This window comes from Podarcis cretensis (genome assembly GCF_951804945.1).
Source record: "Podarcis cretensis genome assembly, chromosome: 13".
NCBI classification, from domain to species: Eukaryota; Metazoa; Chordata; class Lepidosauria; order Squamata; family Lacertidae; genus Podarcis; species Podarcis cretensis.
The window spans coordinates 39,364,075-39,384,508 of record NC_137182.1 but is presented as its reverse complement, the minus strand read 5'-3'; the positions used below and the strand labels follow the sequence as shown (position 1 = coordinate 39,384,508).

Sequence of the window (20,434 nt, the reverse complement as noted above, 5' to 3'; positions counted from 1 at the left end):
CTCCCTGCCCCTCCCCCCCACTGTGCTGATTCAGCTGAGTCTGCATTTCCCACGCCTGCTTTGCTGCTGGAAACTGCGCAGTTTGTGCGCCCAGGCGTCCCTCCAAGGCAGGGCCAGGCTGTTTTTGTCGAGGATTAACCGGGCAGGGTCGGGCGACTCCTCATCGTTGCCAATCACCAGGTAAGATTTGCCGACTTGGAGGTGGAGGCAGCGGCATGCCAGGTCCTGCTCAGGCACCCAGAGCGGCTGCTCGCCCCGCCGAATGGGCACTCGGCGCTGGCGGTAGACGGTGAGGACCGAGGCCGTGAACTGCCACCACGTGCCCGACTTCTCCATGGACAACAGTTGTGCACGGAGAACTGGCAGGGGCAGAAAAAGGAAGAAATGACCCTTGGGAAGTCGCAACAAACGGTTGCATGGTGTTGCCCTGCAGCTATGGCGTCACACACACAAGGACAAGGCTTATACTGAGTGAGACGATTGGTTCACCTCCATCAGTATTGTCTACACTGATTGGCTGTCACTCTCCAGGGATTCAGGCAGAGGACCATTCCTGGCCCTACCTGGAGATGCCTGGGATTGAACATGGGACCTTTCACCCCCTTTGTAAGTTGTTGTGTTCTTCCCTCCCCAGAAGATGGAGCGTCTCCTGGCCCCCATTTTCAAGCCTGTGATGTCATTGCTGGGCATGTCATCCCTTGCAAAAAAAAAACCCCAATACTTTCCAGAAGGCTTGTGCTTCCAGCAATGATGTGCAGATAGTGGGAACTATGTCATGAACAAGCCTGCACATCTCACCTTACATTTTCCTTTAAAGGTGGGGTTTTCCAGGGTTTCCCATTTCAAAACTATAATCTTTCCTACAGTTAGGATAGTTCATGGCCCTAGGGCTTCCTGGCTGGGGTTTTTTTTTGGGGGGGGGGAGAGAAAAGGTGAATTACAGAATTGTAGAGTTGGAAGGGCCCACCCCCCCCTGCCATGTAGGAATCTTTTGCCCAACATGGGCTTTGAACCCACGAACCTGAGATTGAGAGTCTGATGCTCTACCCAATGAGCTATGTCAGAGGTCTCTGGCATCGCTTCTGGGTTCAACCTCCTTTTCGCTCCTTTGTAAAGAACAACTTCACACAGTGGTGGCAGAGAACTGAAAGGGTGTGGGGAGCTGCGGTTTCAGACACGAGTGTGAATTACCGTAATCCTTTTTGCAGTAGTTCCTCAGGTTCATCTGGACCCGTCCTCGCGGTGGCTTACAGTGGGTCTGACATTCAGTACCTATTGAATGGATCAGGTTAGGCTGGTGTAAAACCACCTCCCAAATCAACCTTCCAGCAAAATAAAATTTCGCTTCCCTCCCCACTCATTTCTTCTCACCTGCATTCCACTCCTGTGGCGGGGTGACTGTCGTTGTCATCACTTCCTGGATCCCTGTGGGAGGGAAGATATAGAAGAAGCCATTCGATTTTGATTTTCTAAAGTAAAGAACATTCCTCGCCCAGAAGAGAGAAAAACTTGGTGAGACAAGAATTCTGGGAACTGTAGTTTGTTAAATGTTCTGTGAAGTGCAGCTCTGGGAGGGGTAAACTATAGTTTCTCGGGATTATTTGGGGGCAGCCATGTGCTTTAAATGCACGGCATTTGCACAGCTAAGTCTAGCTGCACCAACTTGTTTTTAGATCAGTTATTCTGCTTTTGATTACAGAATGATGAAGAACTTGTCACTCACAGTATTCCTCAGCTCTACGCTGGATTCCATGTTTTGACTGGGTGTCACCCACACCCTCCCCACCCAAACTGATGCTGACCACCCTCGGTATTGCACATGAGACCTCAAGAGAATATTATTATTATTAGTAGTAGTAATGAATCACCCACACCCGAATTGAATGGCACTGCTGGAAGGCCAGAGCCTGGCTATCTCACAGGCTTCAGCATCAGTTCCATTACAGATGGGATCTTTACACTACCTATGAAGTTATTTCCTGATATAGCATCGCCTGCAGAAAGATAAAAGATCAAAGGTTTTCTGGAACACATGTGCTTCCACAGCTATGACCTCATTTCCTGTTTTAGCAACTACTTGGAGGCAGAGCCTCTCAAAGCACCTTCTCATTCCAGAACAGTGATGGAAAGGTTATTGGAGGGGCTTTCCGTTCACCACCATTGGCAGGATATTCTTCTTCTTCTGCATTATACATTTAAAGCTGCACCATACCCCTTTAAACAGTCAGGGCTTGCCCCAAAGAATCCTGGGAACTGTAGTTTGCTAAGGATGCTGAGGGTTCATTAAGGAACCTCTATTCCAAATCCTCCAAGTGTCTCTATTTTCCAAGGACAGTCCCTGATTTAGAGAAGCCGTCCTGGTTTAATTTGATCCCAGAATGTCCCACTTTTCCTTAGAACGTCCCTATTTTAATTGGAGAAATGTTGAGGGTACAGAGTAGGGTTGCCATATTTCAAAAAGTGAAAATCCAGCCAGAAATGTTGTCGAGACTTTTTTTTGCTGACATAGGTGCTGCCATACGCTCGCATTTTCCCAGACATTTCAGCAGTTTCCACCCGGACACTGTTTCCAACGCCAATTTGCCAGCTATGTCAGAGAAATTCCGGACGTATGGAAACCCTAGTACAGAGTTTTCCAACCGCTGAGCCATTGAAGGCAGCCCTGGTTTTTTGAAAATGTTTAATGTTTTATACTCCACCCAGTCAGATGGATGGGGTATGATAGTAAAATTATTATGGAATGGGATGTCCCTATTTTCATCAGAGAAATGTTGGAGGGTATGCTATTCCTCTCAGAGAGCTACAATTCCCAGAGTTCACAGGGAAGAAGGCTTGACTGTTAAACCATCCTGGATCTTGTTGCTTTGTGAGGGGAATAAAGGTAAAGGTAAAGGGACCCCTGACGATTAGGTCCAGTCGTGGCCGACTCTGAGGTTGCAGCGCTCATCTCGCTTTACTGGCCGAAGGAGCCGACGTTTGTCCACAGACAGTTTTTCTGGGTCATGTGGCCAGCATGACTAAGCCAGTTCTAGATAGATAGATAGATAGATAGATAGATAGATAGATAGATATAGATGATAGATAGATATAGATAGATGATAGATAGATAGATAGATAGATAGATAGATAGATAGATAGATGATAGATAGATAGATAGATAGATAGATAGATAGATAGATAGATAGATAGATAGTGCTGATGAGGCCTTATTGCATTAGGCTCTTTATTCAACAACAAAAACAAAATATATCAAAGCAACATTACAGCAACATAAAATACAAACAGAGAAAACCAATTAAAAGCCAAATTGAAGAAAATAATACATGGCACAAAATTCCTAAAATACTCACCCAGCAATGCCATAAGGAAGACAAGTCCTACCTCACCCCACTAAAAGATGAGCTGTACAATAGAGACTAATTTAACCACCCAAAGCTTGGGTAAATAAAAATGTCTTACTCTGGCTCCTAAAAATTGACAATGACAGTGCGAGTCGTGGTTCCCTGGAGACAGCATCCCACAAATGGGCAACCACTGAAAAATATAGTCGCTGATATATTACTACACTGGGATCAGGGGAAAGATAGGGCTAGCTTATGAAACTTTTAATATAGAAAAGGATATTGCCTTGGTACCATATTGAACAGAATACAGCAGTGAGGTGGCGGCAGCAACTTTATTGAGTTTTCAAAACTTCAAAAAGACCCAGTTAAGGTAAAACATTCTCAGTTGTAGGTTATGCTAACATAAAAACAAACTCTTAATATTCCATAAGGTGAAATATATACAGCGGACAAATATGAAGGATGCACCCCTTATAGCGTGCACACTTTATTTTAATTCCAAGAATTTATATTTTCATTTCCTGTGCAGGATTTAAATACCTTGCACTGGAGAAGTTTCATATATACTCCAGTTCTGAAGTCTTTATGATAAGACAATGTCTTGGGATGTGTCCATGTGTTTAAGCCTTCCCCCCACCCTCCACCGCAGCCGAGGTGCAGCACTAACCACTATTCTTTATAGATATTACTGTGTTAGATTACAAATGTCTGGTCACTGAAGAGGATTTTATGTTGAATATGTCTGGATGATTCCTTTAAGGAGCACTTACATTTAACAGGCATTTGGCCTATAACCATAGGACTGCTTTCTTAATATTTGCCTGTAGTGTATATTTTATTTTATGGAATATTTAAAGTTTATCTTTATGTTTTTAAACCTACAAATTGAGTATATAACGTACAATTGAGTGCTTTACTTTAACTCAGTCTTTCGGAAGTTGTATTTTGTTATTGAGTGGAACTTTTTTTTGTTTGTTTTTGAGGGTGTGTTTTTTTTGTTTGTTTTGTTTTTAAGACTTTCTGTTTTTATTGTACTGAAAACCATATGCAGATGCCCACAACCAGACACTGGGTAGAAAATAAAGGGCCCCAAGATGTAGTCTATGTTACAGGAGTGTCAAGTGCTCCTACCCAGTTTTTCAGCCAGTCTGCCATCCCCCCCATAGGATACTCCATTCTATTTTTTCCTCCCAACAGGATTTAATGTCATTTCCCCCCAACCATCAGGCTATGTCCACATTAGCAACTTGAAATGCACCAAGGCCAAGCCCCTCTCACTGCGTTTCAAGACTTTCTTAAAAAAAATTGCTGTACACACCAGCGAAGGGGAGAAGATGTCTTCATCTGATGCTTGTTCCCTGCTTTGTTTCCCCATGCCTGCAACAGCCCCCCCCCCACTGCAACTCCAATGAAGCTGTCATCTGCACATGTGCAATAGCTATCTTTGATGTACACACCTCAGCTCAACTGTGGCTTACGTTTTCAAACCAGATGGCAGCTGGTTTAAGGAAAACGCATCAACAGCGATGTTTCTCAGGAAGCTACAGGGCACATATGGATTGTGGCTAACGTTATGTGTGCTCGGCTTCAGTCGCTAGCTGTGGGTGTGCACTGGAGCTGGAGTAAACTGTAATATTGTACGTACACAGCCTCAGTCAGCATTCTATGGCTACTGAGCGTGCTCAGTCCCCATTGGGGTGTTTTGTGGGGGGGTGTCTCTGTTAGCCTCCCCGCCCCCCCGCTTCATATCGCACTTCTGCCAAAGGCTGCTGAAACCACTCTGTTTAGCACGGGTGATACCATTTTGGGTACGCAAGCATCAGTACTCAGTTCTGAACATCCAGAAATGGAGGTTTCTGACCTCCAGGAATTAAGCAGCGGCTCAGACGGGTGGCATAGCCTTTTTTGACTGAACCGTCATGAACGGCCGGTTCTAAGCAGGGTCAGGAAAAGTGGCCGCACTTACGCATGCAGGGGGCATGGGCGCTTCGGCTTTGCTGGAAACCTGGAGCACAGCGGTTGCAGGTCAGGCCGGTGACTCCATTCTTGCACTGGCACTGCCCTGTGGTCTGGTTGCAAATGGTGCCAACAGCGCCAATGGGATGACACTGGCAGGCTGGAGAGGAAACAAAATGGGGAGACAGTGTTAGTGGCTTAGAATGCTGCGAGCTTCTCTGAAACTGGTCTGCCCCTCCCTCTCCCAGCATGGTCTTCTGAGAAGGTGCCATTGTTAGTTACTCCAGTGCTGTGTAGACTTTCTTACTGCTGTGCCCCAGGCGGAGGGCCTGTTAAGACTCTCTCCTCTCCACCCCCCCCCCCGCCACACACAATTTAGGTAAAGGTTATAAGTCTCAAGTCGTAGACTCCCAAATCGAAAGGATTCAGACACGCCTATGATACCACTGTAAATATCACAGCATTCTCTACCCCAAGAATGAGAATTCTGAGGACTCTCATAAAACTACATTTCCCAAGATGCCCTGGTGGAAGAAGCCATGAAGGTCACATCAACTTACATAGAAGCTAGCTGAAGGTCTTTTCCCTCAAACGAAGGGACGAAGCTGTGCTCAGGTGAGGAGCAAATGGAAGGGGTGCATGGCCCTAGGGACTACTCACTGAGCTGCCCCCCCCAAAAAAGACACACTAACAAGCTTCCACACCAGTGGTGACTGCAGAAATACAGTGGGTTGCTCTTAATCAATGGATTTCTGATGGTGAAATCCAGATTAAATACGAAAAATAATGTGGGCTGGTGCTTTGATGATGCCAATATTAAAAAAAAAGTACCTGCACAGCATTTATTACACCATAAACACCCATCTAGTAATCTAGTAGCAGCCTAACTCTCAGTGCTTCTCCCTAATTCTAAGTGTGGCCATTTTAGAGGAGCAGGAGATCAACATACCCAGAAACCTTACACAGATACATTTTTTTCCAGAATTCCGGGCAGCGTGAGAGGGACAAATAAATCCAGGCTGTCAGGAGGCTGTCCCCTCACTTTCTCTTATTTCCCTTGTGGCTTATTGGACATTGACAGGGCTAAGCCCACCCAGGTACGTCCCCTTCTTCGGGTTCCACTGGTGTGGTGCCCCTACAAACCCCACTCACCTTTACAGGCCTTGCTGCTCACCATGGGCCTGCTGAGGTCACGCTTGAAGCCTGGCAGGCAGTACTGGCAGTGGCGCCCTGCTGTGTGGTGGCGGCAGTTCAAGCAGATCCCACCACTTCGGCGCCCCGAGAGTTCGAAGAGCTCCATGCTGAACCGGCAACGGTGGGAGTGGAGGTGGCAGTCGCAAGCTGAGGACGCAGGAAGGGGGTCTGTCAGCTCTGCCAGCTGCCCCCTCCCAACCCTGTGGAAATCTCTTCCCCACCCTAGAACCCCCATCACCCCCTGCACCCCTGGAGCCCCTCACCTCTGTAGATGCATGCCCGTCCCCAATTTCTCCTTGAACAAAGGCCGGCCCTGCCAGTAGTCAGGGTACACCTTTGTCCGAGAGCCTGGATTATATTAGTGTTTGCCTAGTGATAATGGTCCAATACTCGAAACCATGGGTGGAGAAACTTATTCATCCTGAGGGCCACATTCTCTTCTAGGCAACCACCCAGGGGACACAAATCAGTGCTGGGCAGGGCCAGAAGCAAAAGATTGTCAAGTTTTCTTTTGTACAGTGGCTTGTTTCTTCACACGCTCGCATACCTCTGCCTTCCTTTCATCCAGGCAAGCAAGAAGCAAAGACACATTCTAGCCAGGCAAAAACACCCAAGGAGGGGTGGAAAGCAGGGCAAGTGGGATGCATGCTTGGGGAGTGGGTGTGGCCTGGAGAAAGCCCCAAGGGCCAGGTAGAGAGGCCTGGAGGGCCACATTTGGCTCCCCTGGCCTGAGATTCCCAACCTCTGCCCAGCTGATAGAGCATGAGACTCAGGGTCATGGCTTGCAGCCCCACATTGGGCAAAAGGATCCTTTAATTGCTGGGGATTGGACTAGAAATCAGTGGTTCCCATTTTTTTTTTGGCCATGCCCCACCTAAGCATCTCTAAAATCCTGACCCCCCCCCCCCGTGGCATATAATTCTTATTGTTCAAAAAGTGAACTCCTATTCACACGGAGTAAGCCTAAAAGGCCATTAACTGTTAATAACTCATTCTTGAACTGCCCCCCTTAAAATAGCCTCCAGAAGATCAAAAGAGACTACGAGGCTCTGGGCAGGAAATTGAAGCAATTAAATGCACAAATTGTCATCTCATCTGTCCTCCCAGTTGAACGACGTGGCCCAGGGAGAGAGGGGGAAATAGTGGAAGTGAACAACTGGCTTCGCAAATGGTGTAAACAGGAACGGTTTGGATTCTTAGATCACGGACTGCAATTTCTTGAAGATGGACTTCTGGCAAGCGATGGGCTGCACCTCACAGCGGTTGGGAGGAATGTTTTTGCCAAAAATCTCAGAAACCTCATCAGGAGGGCTTTAAACTGACTAATGTGGGGGAGGGAGACAGTGCTCCTGAAGGTAGGAGTCTATCAATTGATGAAGATGATCATCCAAATGTCATAGACCAAATGGAGCAAACAGCACGCAGACCTAGTGGTGGGAGGAAAAAATCCTTAAATAAGAGACATGGGGGAATGATTAATGGACTTCAATGTCTGTACACTAATGCACAAAGCATGGGAAATAAACAAGATGAGCTTGAGCTCTTGGTACAGCAAACTAAATATGACATAATAGGCATCACTGAAACCTTGTGGGATAAGTCCCACGACTGGAATGTAATAATGGAGGGATACAATCTATTTCAGAGAAACAGACCAGACAAGAAAGGAGGAGGAGTGGCGTTATATGTCAGGGATGTGTATACCTGTGAAGAGATCCAAGATTTAGAACCTCAAAGCCAAAGTGAGAGCATTTGGGTCGAAATTAAGGGAGAGAAGAATAACAGTGACCTCATTGTGGGAGTTTACTATAGATCCCCAAGCCAAACGGAGGACATAGATGATGCCTTCCTGGAACAGATGGCCAAGCATGCAAAAGGAAGGGAGATAGTAGTAATGGGGGACTTCAATTACCCGGATATTTGTTGGATGTCAAATTCAGCCAAGAGCATAAGGTCAAACAGATTCCTCACTGGCCTTGCAGACAACTTCATTGTCCAGAAAGTGGGAGAAGCAACAAGAGGAACAGCCATTTTAGATCTGGTCCTAACCAATGTTGATGACCTGGTTAGTGGGGTAGAAGTGGAAGGATCATTAGGCGCGAGTGATTATGCTCTTCTGAAGTTTACTATACAGCGGAAAGGAGCAGCCAAGCATACTAGGACTCAATTTCTTGACTTTAAGAAAGCCGACTTCATAAAACTTAGGGAAGTGCTGGGTGAGATCCCATGGACAGTAATACTAAAAGGAAAGGGAGTTCATGATGGCTGGGAGTTTGTTAAGAGGGAGATAGTAAAAGCACAACTTCAGGCAATACCAATGAGATGGAAACATGGAAGGTGCCTAAAGAAGCCAGGGTGACTATCTAAAGAACTTTTAACTGAGTTAAGATTAAAAAAGGATGTGTACAAAAAATGGAAAAGGGGGGAAACCACCAAAGAGGAATTCAAACAAATAACCAGCATGTGTAGACACAAAGTCAGAAAAGCTAAAGCACAGAATGAACTCAGGCTTGCTAGAGAGGTTAAAAGCAACAAAAAGGGCTTTTATGGGTATGTTCGTAGCAAAAGGAAGAACAAAGAAACAGTGGGGTCACTCAGAGGAGAAGATGGTGAAATGCAAACAGGGGACACAGAAAGGGCTGAACTCCTCAATGCCTTCTTTGCCTCAGTCTTCTCCGATAAAGAAAACAATGCCCGACCTGAAGAATTTGGAGCAAATGATTCAGCAGAGGAAACACAGCCCAGAATATCTAAGGAGATAGTACAAGAATACTTGGCTAGTTTAGATGCATTCAAGTCTCCAGGGCCAGATGAACTGCATCCAAGAGTATTAAAAGAACTGGCAGATGTGATCTCAGAAGCACTGGCAGTCATCTTTGAGAATTCCTGGAGAACAGGCGAAGTCCCGGCAGACTGGAGGAGGGCAAATGTTGTCCCTATTTTCAAAAGGGAAAAGAGAGGACCCAAATAATTACCGCCCAGTCAGTCTGACATCAATACCAGGGAAGATTCTGGAGCAGATCATTAAGCAAACAGTCTGTGAGCACCTAGAAAGGAATGCTGTGATCACCAATAGTCAGCATGGATTTCTGAAAAATAAGTCATGTCAGACTAACCTGATCTCATTTTTTGATGGAATTACAACACTGGTAGATGAAGGGAACGCAAGGCATTTGACAAGGTGCCCCATGATATTCTTGTAAAGAAGCTGGTAAAATGCGGTCTTGACTATGCTACCACTCAGTGGATTTGTAACTGGCTGACTGACCGAGCCCAAAGGGTGCTCATCAATGGTTCCTCTTCATCCTGGAGAAGAGTGACTAGTGGGGTGCCACAGGGTTCTGTCTTGGCCCCGGTCTTATTCAACATCTTTATCAACGACTTGGATGATGGACTCAAGGGCATCCTGATCAAATTTGCAGATGACACCAAACTGGGAGGGGTGGCTAACACCCCAGAGGACAGGATCACACTTCAAAACGACCTTGACAGATTAGAGAACTGGGCCAAAACAAACAAGATGAATTTTAATAGGGAGAAATGTAAAGTATTGCACTTGGGCAAAAAAAATATGAGAGGCACAAATACAAGATGGGTGACACCTGGCTTGAGAGCAGTACATGTGAAAAGGATCTAGGAGTCTTGGTTGACCACAAACTTGACATGAGCCAACAGTGTGACGCGGCAGCTAAAAAAGCCAATGCAATTCTGGGCTGCATCAATAGGAGTATAGCATCTAGATCAAGGGAAGTAATAGTGCCACTGTATTCTGCTCTGGTCAGACCTCACCTGGAGTACTGTGTCCAGTTCTGGGCACCACAGTTCAAGAAGGACACTGACAAACTGGAACGTGTCCAGAGGAGGGCAACCAAAATGGTCAAAGGCCTGGAAATGATGCCTTATGAGGAACGGCTAAGGGAGCTGGGCATGTTTAGCCTGGAGAAGAGGAGGTTAAGGGGTGATATGATAGCCATGTTCAAATATATAAAAGGATGTCACATAGAGGAGGGAGAAAGGTTGTTTTCTGCTGCTCCAGAGAAGCGGACATGGAGCAATGGATCCAAACTACAAGAAAGAAGATTCCACCTAAACATTAGGAAGAACTTCCTGACAGTAAGAGCTGTTTGACAGTGGAATTTGCTGCCAAGGAGTGTGGTGGAGTCTCCTTCTTTGGAGGTCTTTAAGCAGAGGCTTGACAGCCATATGTCAGGAGTGCTCTGATGGTGTTTCCTGCTTGGCAGGGGGTTGGACTCGATGGCCCTTGTGGTCTCTTCCAACTCTATGATTCTATGATTCTAAAAATTAAATTGTCCTTCTGTGGGATGATCCTTGTGGTCCCTTCCAACTCTACAGTTCTGTGATATGTGGAATTGTGCTGCAAAAGCCCTCAAGGCTGTTAAACATGGTTGTAAGAATATGAGCAGGTCTACGATCTAATACACAAAACTAAATGTTGGAAGAGGGGGCCCAAGGAAACTTGGGCCACAATCACACCGTAAATTTAAAATGCTGTGATGCCACAGCCATGGCTACCCCTATGGAATAATGGGAGCTGTAGCTGCTTAAAGGCTGTTTAGAGACCCCTATTGGCCTCACAGGACTTCACAGTTCCCTGTGAAGAGGGATTGATTGTTAAGCCACAGCTCTGGAGAGGAAACCCACTCAGACATGGACCAGGAAAACCCGGACTTGTGCCTAGAAATGTGTCACGAAAGGAAATGTGGATGAGCTCTAAATGAGCAGCCCAGCCCGGCTGTGGACACACAGTAACTCTCGGCCTTGCACGCTCAGCCTCTCCCTCTGCCTCACCCACACACTCATGTGCGTCTTTGGGGGTTGCCCGCTGCCAAGGCCTGTCCCAGTAGAAGGCTTTGCAGGTGTCGCACTCCAGCCCGGCTGTGTTGTGGCGGCACTCGCACTGGGGCGCCCCTCCGTCCTGGCCGGCTGCGCACCGCGAGGCGTGTCCGTTGCATTTGCACCGGGCTCCAACCTGCAGCTCGGCCACTCCGTAAGACGCCTCCTTCCTCCGCAACCCCAGCGTCCGTGTCGGGTGCATGCGGTCGAACGACACGCGGAGGTTGGTGGCTGTGACCCAGTCCTGGAGCACAGGGCTGTACTCAAACATCCTGGCAGAGGGACGGCCTGCCAGGGGCATAAAGGCCACCAGCCCCCCAGTCAGAGGCTTGGGGGCCGTTTGGGCTTCGACACAAGCCGCCTCGTGCTCCATGGCCTTCAGGATGGCGGTGGTTGGCGGCAAATGGTACCGCCGCCGGCAGTGGGTGGAGAAAAACTGGAAGGGCACCCAGGTGCGGCCGTAGTCCATCGACTTGTAAATTGCAAGGGACTCTGGCCGTGGGGAGCAGAACCGCAGAGCCACGTAGAGAACTTCCACCCGGCGCCCTAGAGCCAAAGTCAGTGTGGCGTTAGCCCCCGGCTGGGACCACCAGCAAGTGGCGCTGCCCTCGGCGTCGGTGAGGAACTCTGGCAAGTGGGCGTTTTCTTTGCAGCGCTGGCAGAATTTCGAGGCTGGGTCGGCGGAGTCCCGGAAGGCGCACAGTCGTCCGGGAGGGTTCCCGCACGTGCTGGATGCTTCCACCAGGCGCCCCGAGGCCACTTCGGAGAGTTCAGGGAGGCAGTAGTGCGGGTGATGGTTGGCATCGTAGCAGGGATCACGAGGGTCCGACGCCAGGCCCAGGAGGAATGGGAGGAAAACTGCAAAGCCCCATGGGAAGTGAAGCATCTCTAGGGGGGCAGGAGGGGAATGAGCCAAGAGTCGAAAGCTAACTATACATCACCTGGAAAAGAAAGAGGGAGATAATAGTTGTAGTTGGACTGCTGTTGACAATCAGGGAAGAAGAAAAGGTCACAATTGTTATGTGTAATTGCTTAATTCACACAGAAATGGAGAATACCTGAATGTGTATTACTGAAGGCTTTAACCTGGGGATTTCCCAGGAGTTTTATATTAAGCTTTCTGAGCTCCTAGATGGGTTGATAATTAACTATTATTGTTCTTTGCTAGTTCTGATGAGGTGTTTAACTTTAGAACACATGGGAGGCTACTGAACTGCAAATTCGCCATCTTGGAGGTGGCTGTAGTCTTTGTTCTCAGGCTCTGTGGGAGTAAGGATATGAAAATGAGCCTCTCTGGAATGTGAATGCCACTCCAGGCTAAAAGGAGAGAGAAATTTGTTTCTAGGTCTGTTTGGAATTATCTTTTGTTTCTCATAAGATGCTGAGCCTCTGCTGGACATGCACAAGATATTGTATGGAATTATTTGGATGTATCTTTAATGTTTTTGCTCTGTTTTGAAGAAAGTTCTGCACTTAAAGCTTGAATCAAACTTACAGATATAGACAATGTATTATAGCAAAAGGAGTCAGTTTTTATGCATCCAGTTGCTTCACGCTACGCGATATTAATATCTGCAGTAACAACCACCTCTCCCCATTCTGTCTAGATTACCCCCACTATTTCTCCAACAACGTAGAGCTATCCTAGACAGGTGCTTTTTTTGAGGGTATATTCTGCAACATGTCCCTGATGCAGTAATAGGGGTGGATTCATACTGGACCATCCACACATCTTTCTGCTTTATTAGTTGTGCAGTGATGTTCCCCCCAAGTTATCATGCCATTGCCATCTGGGGGGGGGTACTCTATAGCATGGGCATAGCCAGGATTTTTGTGGGGGGCAGACCTTTTGTTGGAGGGGGCAGAACCTCAGTTTGCTATGTATTTTACTGGTTTTTATTGATTGGGGGGGATAGCTGCCCCCCCCGGCTAAGCCAGAGGCAGGAATGACTGGAACATTTCTGGTATAATTAGCTGCAGGAAGCTATGGGACATGCATGGATTGGAAACAGAGCAGTATGTCTGCCCCAAAACCTATGCAGGTGAGGTGCAAACAGTTTTGAAAGTGGGATTGTGTATGACCACCCGATACCACCATGAGCGCAAATTCACAATGAAAAGGATGCCCACAGGGGGCCCAATTCCATCCTTTCCCCACTTTTTCTCTCTCTCATCCTCTTAAGGACTACTATATGTAAAACACAATAAATGTGAGGCTCTTATTCTGCTGCATGCAGTCTAAAGGTTTCCCCCTCAAGATATCACTCCTCTTGCAAAATGCCACATTTTCCTAGTGTTCGAAGTACAATATTTTGCCACTGGGAAAATGTGACTCACGGAGCTACGGTTCTCAGAATTCCCTGCAAAGAAGACTGTTAAACTACTCTGTCAATTGAGGGGATCTGTGGTCTCCTGAGAACTCTTCAGCACCTTAACAAACTTCCCACAATTCTTTGGGGGAAGCCAGGACTGCTTAAAGCGGTATGATACTGCTAAATAAACAGGGTATTTGTAGAAACCCCAAAATAGGATGCCCCTGCGGGTGGCCACTCCTTGGTAATCACTAGTAGGGAGGTGAATCTGTGTGTGCACACACACACCCTGCAAGTTGTCGTTGCACCTGTTCTTTGCTCTGTGATCATTCATGGAACAATAATTCACACACACACATATCTCAACGACCCGCTTCAATCTAGAAACTAGGCCCAAAGAGCCAAATAGATGAGAATTTAATGAGCATGAGAAACTAGCTTTAAACCCCCTTTTCACAGTAGAGGCACGAATGGGAATTAACCCAGTCCCAAGGGCTGGGGGTGGGGGGGGGGGAGAAATAAAGGGAGGAGGTAATAAGCAATGAGGGGTTGCATCTGGTTATTAGTGTGTGGGTGTGGGTGTAGAGAGAGAGGAGGGTATAACTTGAGAGTGGTGTGCGTCCAAAAATAAATGACTGCTCAAGGAGTGCTAATTTGTGGGATTAGGATAAGCCAAAATTCTCAATTTTCCCTGCGTGCCAGCACAGCTGGGGGTTGAGTAAACATGTTAGTTCCCCAAGGAGGCCACAACTATTGCACTTCAGGGCAGAAAAAAAGTATGGAGGGTGAGAGGAAATGGAGAAAAGTTTGTCCCCTCTCTATGGGGCAGCGGCAGGCTTCTCTTAGCAACGACCAAACCTAGGGATCGAGGAGTCCTCATCTGTGGGTTAGGATAGGTCAGATTTTCAATTTTCTCGGTGTTCCTATTGATCCTTAAAAAGGTAAAGGGACCCCTGACCATTAGGTCCAGTCGTGGCCGACTCTGGGGTTGCAGTGCTCATCTCGCCGGTGTACAGCTTCCGGGTCACGTGGCCAGCATGACTAAGCCACTTCTGGCGAACCAGAGCAGCGCACGGAAACGCCGTTTACCTTCCTGCCGGAGTGGTACCTATTTATCTACTTGCACTTTGACATGCTTTCGAACTGCTAGGTTGGCAGGAGCTGGGACCAAGCAACGGGAGCTCACCCCGTCGCGGAGATTCGAACCGCTGACCTTCTGATCAGCAAGTCCTAGGCTCTGTGGTTTAACCCACAGCACCACCTTCGTCCCTCAGGGTTATAACCAGAAGGAAATGCTGCCAGGCTTATTCTTATGGCAACCTAAAAGCAACATGACAGGCTAATAATTTGATTACAACACTTCATATAGCTACTAAATTGTATCTTCAGTTTAGTGGCATACAATATATACAAGGTAACACCAACTAATGTGACTTCAGAAAATTTCCCAAAGTAGGGGATTTTTTTGATGGTCTATAAAACAGAGAATGATTCAAGCTTGAGGCAACATGCCTTCCAAAATAAGTATAAAGTCCAAACCACAGCACGGATATGCCTGGTTATATTCACAACTTATTCATATATTTAGCAGTGAACATGCTGAAAGAAGTCGGAGCTCCAGAGGCAGTAGCAGGGTAGCGACGCTCAGATAGGCGTAACCCCAGATTTTTGTGTTCGCAACACAGGGGGTCTTGGCTGGCTTATTCTTATGCCTAACTGAGCTGGTCTTTATCTCAAGAAATCAACATGGAGAAACATTATGCCCTGTAATGCCTGTGAATCCATCAGGTGTTAAAAGGCAGAGCTATGGCCACTGGTTGAAAAGTTGGCAATCCTATTGTTGATTAATGTGAACCAGATTCTGCCTGGCTGTCATTGTTCATTATTTGTCATCATGTGTGTTATGTAGTGAAGTTTCACCCTGGGCCAGCAGGGGGATACTGTATATAGTTTTCACTCAGGTCTGTAGATAGTTTTCACTCAGGTCCACGTCAGTTATTTTAGGCGGGAAACGCTGGGCTGTTGTTGCTACAATGTTGACAGCCGGCTGCCTATAAAAGCAGGCCGGCTGAGCTGTTTGCAGTCAGTTCTATTCCAGCTTACAAAATAAAGAGCTACTTGGAGAAATCGCTGTGTCGTCTGCTATGTCAACCCACAACTTAACAATGTGTGTTTGTGTGTGTGTGTTTTTAAAAAAATAAAGGCGAGCAACACACAAAACACATTCATTCAACAAGTTTTGACGTATACCATCCACATATCACTGCCAATACTTACATCTCCAGCTGTGACATTATAACTTGTACCCAAAGAGCCAGTGAAGATATATCTTAGGGGTTCCAGATACACCCACACCTAACTCACAGATGATATCATTGTAATTCTATCTAGTGCTTCCTAACTTGCTCAGTACAGCGCTCCAGATGTTGTTGGACTACATATGTTGTTGGACTACCATTAACCATGCTGGCTGGGCCTGATGATGGGTGCTGGAGTCCAAACAACATCTTGGAGGGCCACAGGTTCCCCATACCTGGCAATCCAGGCTGAGGGAAGACTAATAATGCTTTCCAGGCAGAGCACATCTGCTCCTATGAGATTTCTTCTTTACATGTGTCCATACCGCATTTTGCAGCCATTCGTACATGCAAAAAGAAGCTGCCAACTTTTTAATTTAGAGATGTTGACCATATAACCATGCCAGCTGGAAACAACCTGCGGGAGAGGTCAGGGGAAGAATCAGGGCAACAGCTGGCTGGTCAGAGGTCAGGGCTTGAAGGAAGCTGGCAGGGTTACTATTGAATGCATAGCAAAAAAATGAGAAAATGTACCCACCCCAAGGGTTGATACATTTGCACAAAATTTGCATGGGTACAGATGCAAAGTTAGAAATAACAGGTATCATTTAAACAGAAATAAAATACAGCATAGTGAGGGAGATTGTGACCTAGTGACCTCTGTGCCTTCTCAGTTTGCTGCCCTGGTGCTGTTAACTTTTAATGGGAAACTTCAAGACCCCTCCTGCTCGCCTTTCTGGGGGTTCTTCAACCTTTCAAACAGGAGGCCAAATAGTAGGACACATGCCCTCACCCCCACCCCGGAACAAAGGCAGAGGCTGATTAGTTAGGGAATGGAGCCAGGGCAAAACTTGGCAGGTCAGCATGATGGTCTGGAGGGCTGGAACAGAGCTAGGATGGAATCTGGAAAGAGCAAGACTGTAAGGCAAAACCATGAATCCTAAACTAGAGCAATATCTAACAGGTCATTCGAAAGCACGTCAAAGTGCAAGTAGATAAATAGGCGGGAAGGTAAAGGGCGTTTCTGTGTGCTGCTCTGGTTTGCCAGAAGCAGCTTAGTCATGCTGGCCACATGACCCAGAAGCTGTACGCCGGCTCCCTCAGCCAATAAAGCGAGATGAGCACCGCAACCCCAGAGTCAGTCACGACTGGACCTAATGGTCAGGGGTCCCTTTACCTACCTGGCAAAAATCCAGAGTTAATGAACTTTCCCAAACTGGACCCCTGGAAGAACATGGTTATCCTCGTCTAACCAAACACCTTTAGGAGATACTAAATGCATTTTTAGTGTGTCATTTTTGTAAAAACACACAGTGTGTGGGGATTAGAGAAGACAGTTTAAGCCACAAACTGTGAAATCTGTGATTGACTGCTTTGGGGTGTGTTTTTATTTTATTTTATGAAGGTCCTGAATAAGGTTTGAGATTCAAGTGAGACAGTCAATTATGGGATGGGCTGAGGCGCTGATGGAGGTCTGGCGACCCTAGAAGCCTGATCTCCTGTTTCTTCTCCCTTGATAGGGGATAATCCTTGGAAGAGAGGAAAGTGATGCCTCTGTCTTGTCTCTGATTTCTCCCCCCTCACACACACTAATCACTAATTGCCTGGGGGGCTTTGATTGCGGAGCATTCCTCAGCCACCAGGGAGGTCTCTCCTGTCTCCTGCAGTGTGTGTGGCTCCTTCTCACTGACGGGCAGGCAGCTCCCTCCTTGTTCCCAGGCACGGTTAGACCCCCATCCCCATAATCTTCCCCTCTTCTGCAAGGATTGCTTTTGTAATTTCTCCCATGGAGGTCTAGGGGTCTGACATGTGTTGGAACTGGCCATCCACGTGGATTCTTTTTAAACCCCCCACCCCAAGAGAGTAATGAGTAGGAGTCTTCTCTGAAATAACTTTCCTGAAATTGGATGACCAGGCTCTAGCCAGAAATGGGGTGACAAGGGGACCCTAAAGTACGTGTGTGTGTGTGTGTGTGTGTGTGTGTGTGTGTGACAGACAGAAAAAGAGATATTCAGAACAGCCAGAACATAAATAACACCTAATCCGTCTGCAGTGATTTAATTGGATTAAATATGAATATAATCAAACCGTATTTAGTCACATTTAAAAGCAAGCACAAGGGACGCAGGTGGCGCTGTGGGTTAAAGCCTCAGCGCCTAGGGCTTGCCGATCGAAAGGTCGGCGGTTCGAATCCCTGCGGCGGGGTGCGCTCCCACTGCTCGGTCCCAGCGCCTGCCAACCTAGCAGTTCGAAAGCACCTCCGGGTGCAAGTAGATAAATAGGGACCGCTTACCAGCGGGAAGGTAAACGGCGTTTCCGTGTGCGGCTCTGGCTCTGGCTCTGGCTCTGGCCAGAGCAGCGATGTCACGCTGGCCATGTGACCCGGAAGTGTCTCCGGACAGCGCTGGCCCCTGGCCTCTTAAGTGAGATGGGCGCACAACCACAGAGTCTGTCAAGACTGGCCCGTACGGGCAGGGGTACCTTTACCTTTACCTTTACCTTAAAAGCAAGCACCCGGCAGTCATCCTGCCGAATTTTATTTATTTGTTTGTTTGTTTGTTTGTTTGTTTGTTTGTTTGTTTGGCATATCTACAGCTCAGCTTATATCATGGCTGTGGCTCAGTGTGGTTGCATTCGTACTTTGTATGCAAATAGTCACAGGTTAAATCCCAGCTGAAGCATCCACGACAGAGTAACAATGTAACTTCATCTAACCCCCTCACAAAGAAATCAGGATGAATCCTCATTAAATAGCCAATGCCATCTAATCTCCTTGCAAAAAAAAAAAAAAAAAAAAAAATCAGGATAAATGCTCGATAAACGGGTTGTCTGGAAGCAGCCTTATTCAGTATAATGCAGATTTCTAGGTTCCCTAATAGATTCCAGTAGCATACAACAAATAGGTGATAATACACAAGGATACAAAGTCAGCTAAAAGCAATCAAAACTATTAATCCACATCACAATTAGAGCAGCGGCAAGAAACACAAGATTACAAAAGCTGCCATACTCTCAGTCAGTAAATGCTTTTGATGCTCCGCAAATGCCTAAGCAAATGGACAAGTCTTTACATGCTAAAAAAACAGACAGATGCATCTCAATCAAAAATACTTTCGCAAGCGAAGAGCCACCACCAAGAAGCCCCAAAGTGTAAATGCAATATATGGGGTCTGAGTTGAAAGTAATCGCAGTTCCAATTGACATCGCTAGTTGGTGCTTGTGATAATAGAGCTGTATAAGATACACCAAACAAAGGGGAAGTGTGCTGTTTAGCTTGTTTTTTTAGTTGCTCTGTTAATAGTTTCTTTTTTATATAAATTTTAGTTACTTTACTGATGATTTGTTTATTAGTCAATACAATTTGTGTTGTATTTGTGATGTTCTATTATGTCATTGTTATTTATTGTTTGCAAGCCGCTTTGTGAGTCGTGTGAATGAAAAGCAGCACAGTTATCAAATCAATCAGTTATTTGCTTCTCGTCAGCCCCGAGTGCAGGTCTCCTTCCTTCCTGCACAGCACATACAAGACCTTACAGTGCACGTCTCCCAGCAAAGGGACACAGAGATGATCTTCCTCTACTAGTTTAATGGCCATGAAACACTGGCCGGCAGGAGATGATTTACTTTGTATTGAACAACTTCTCATTTGTTCCTTTTCTGCCTTGCTCCTCTTCCATGAGGGAACTTAAGATGGCGTTTCCCAGACAGGCACTGACTAGCCCCAGAGACCCACTCGGCTTCGGCAGTTTTGTAGCATCATGCAGGCCTTTGCCTTGAGCTCAAGGTGGTGTACCTGGTTCCGCTCCCTATTTCATCCTCACAACAACTCTGTGATGTATGTTAGGCAGAGGAGACACCAACTGGCACAAAGTCCCCCTTTGAACCTCATGACTGAATGGGGATTTTTACATTCTGGTGTCCTGGGTGCTAACTCAACACTCCAACCACTCACGACATGAGGCACTCACAAGCTAAATGGAAGCAGGAGGAGAAGGAAGGAAGGAAGGAAGGAAGGAAGGAAGGAAGGAAGGAAGGAAACCAGAGGCAAAATGTCTCTGGGCATGTGCGGAGTGCATTTCCATTGCCAGGCAGGAAACACAACTGCTTCCTACACTCTTTGGCTGGGGTGTGTGTGTGTCAGGAAGTGTGGTTTTCAAGCTGTGTTGTGTGCTGCTGCTGCTGCTGCTACTGGAGTGAGTCCCCCTCTTTTTAAAGGAATGAATCACAGGTATTCCCCATTAGTCTCGACCAGTACAACTGCTGTTCTGTTCTTTTTTGCATGCTTCAAATGCTCCGCATAAAAGCCGTCCCTCTCCCTTTCCACTGCAAAGGGCGAAACGTCCCTAATTCGATTTTACGCCCCTCTCTGAAACTCTAAACATCCCCACTGACAACCGTTCTGTCTTCACACCTGCCATGGAGGGGCAGGGAAGGGAAAAAAACACACTTAAAAGCTGAGTCTGGGGTGTGGGCGGAT

The 20,434-nt window shown here is 46.8% G+C and overlaps 1 protein-coding gene and 1 long non-coding RNA gene across 5 annotated transcripts in view; both read right to left on the bottom strand.

The window, feature by feature from the left end:
* Positions 1-25: 25 nt before the first annotated feature.
* Positions 26-20,434, bottom strand: part of NTN5 (netrin 5) — a 42,268-nt gene continuing 21,859 nt past the window's right edge. For all 4 annotated transcript variants that reach the window (XM_079951098.1, XM_079951097.1, XM_079951099.1 and 1 more), the window contains 6 exons: positions 11,304-12,289; positions 6,453-6,641; positions 5,311-5,460; positions 1,372-1,425; positions 1,192-1,272; positions 26-359 (listed from right to left, as the gene is read on the bottom strand). In XM_079951098.1, the coding sequence (XP_079807224.1) occupies positions 31-359; positions 1,192-1,272; positions 1,372-1,425; positions 5,311-5,460; positions 6,453-6,641; positions 11,304-12,234 (1,734 nt within the window). In that variant the 5' untranslated portion in view covers positions 12,235-12,289 and the 3' untranslated portion in view covers positions 26-30. The remainder of the gene's footprint in view (positions 360-1,191; positions 1,273-1,371; positions 1,426-5,310; positions 5,461-6,452; positions 6,642-11,303; positions 12,290-20,434) is intronic.
* Positions 7,524-8,935, bottom strand: LOC307200592. Its single transcript, XR_013832400.1, has 2 exons — positions 8,735-8,935; positions 7,524-7,702 (listed from the first exon to the last, which is right to left on the bottom strand). It is a non-coding gene; the product is annotated as an uncharacterized lncRNA (long non-coding RNA).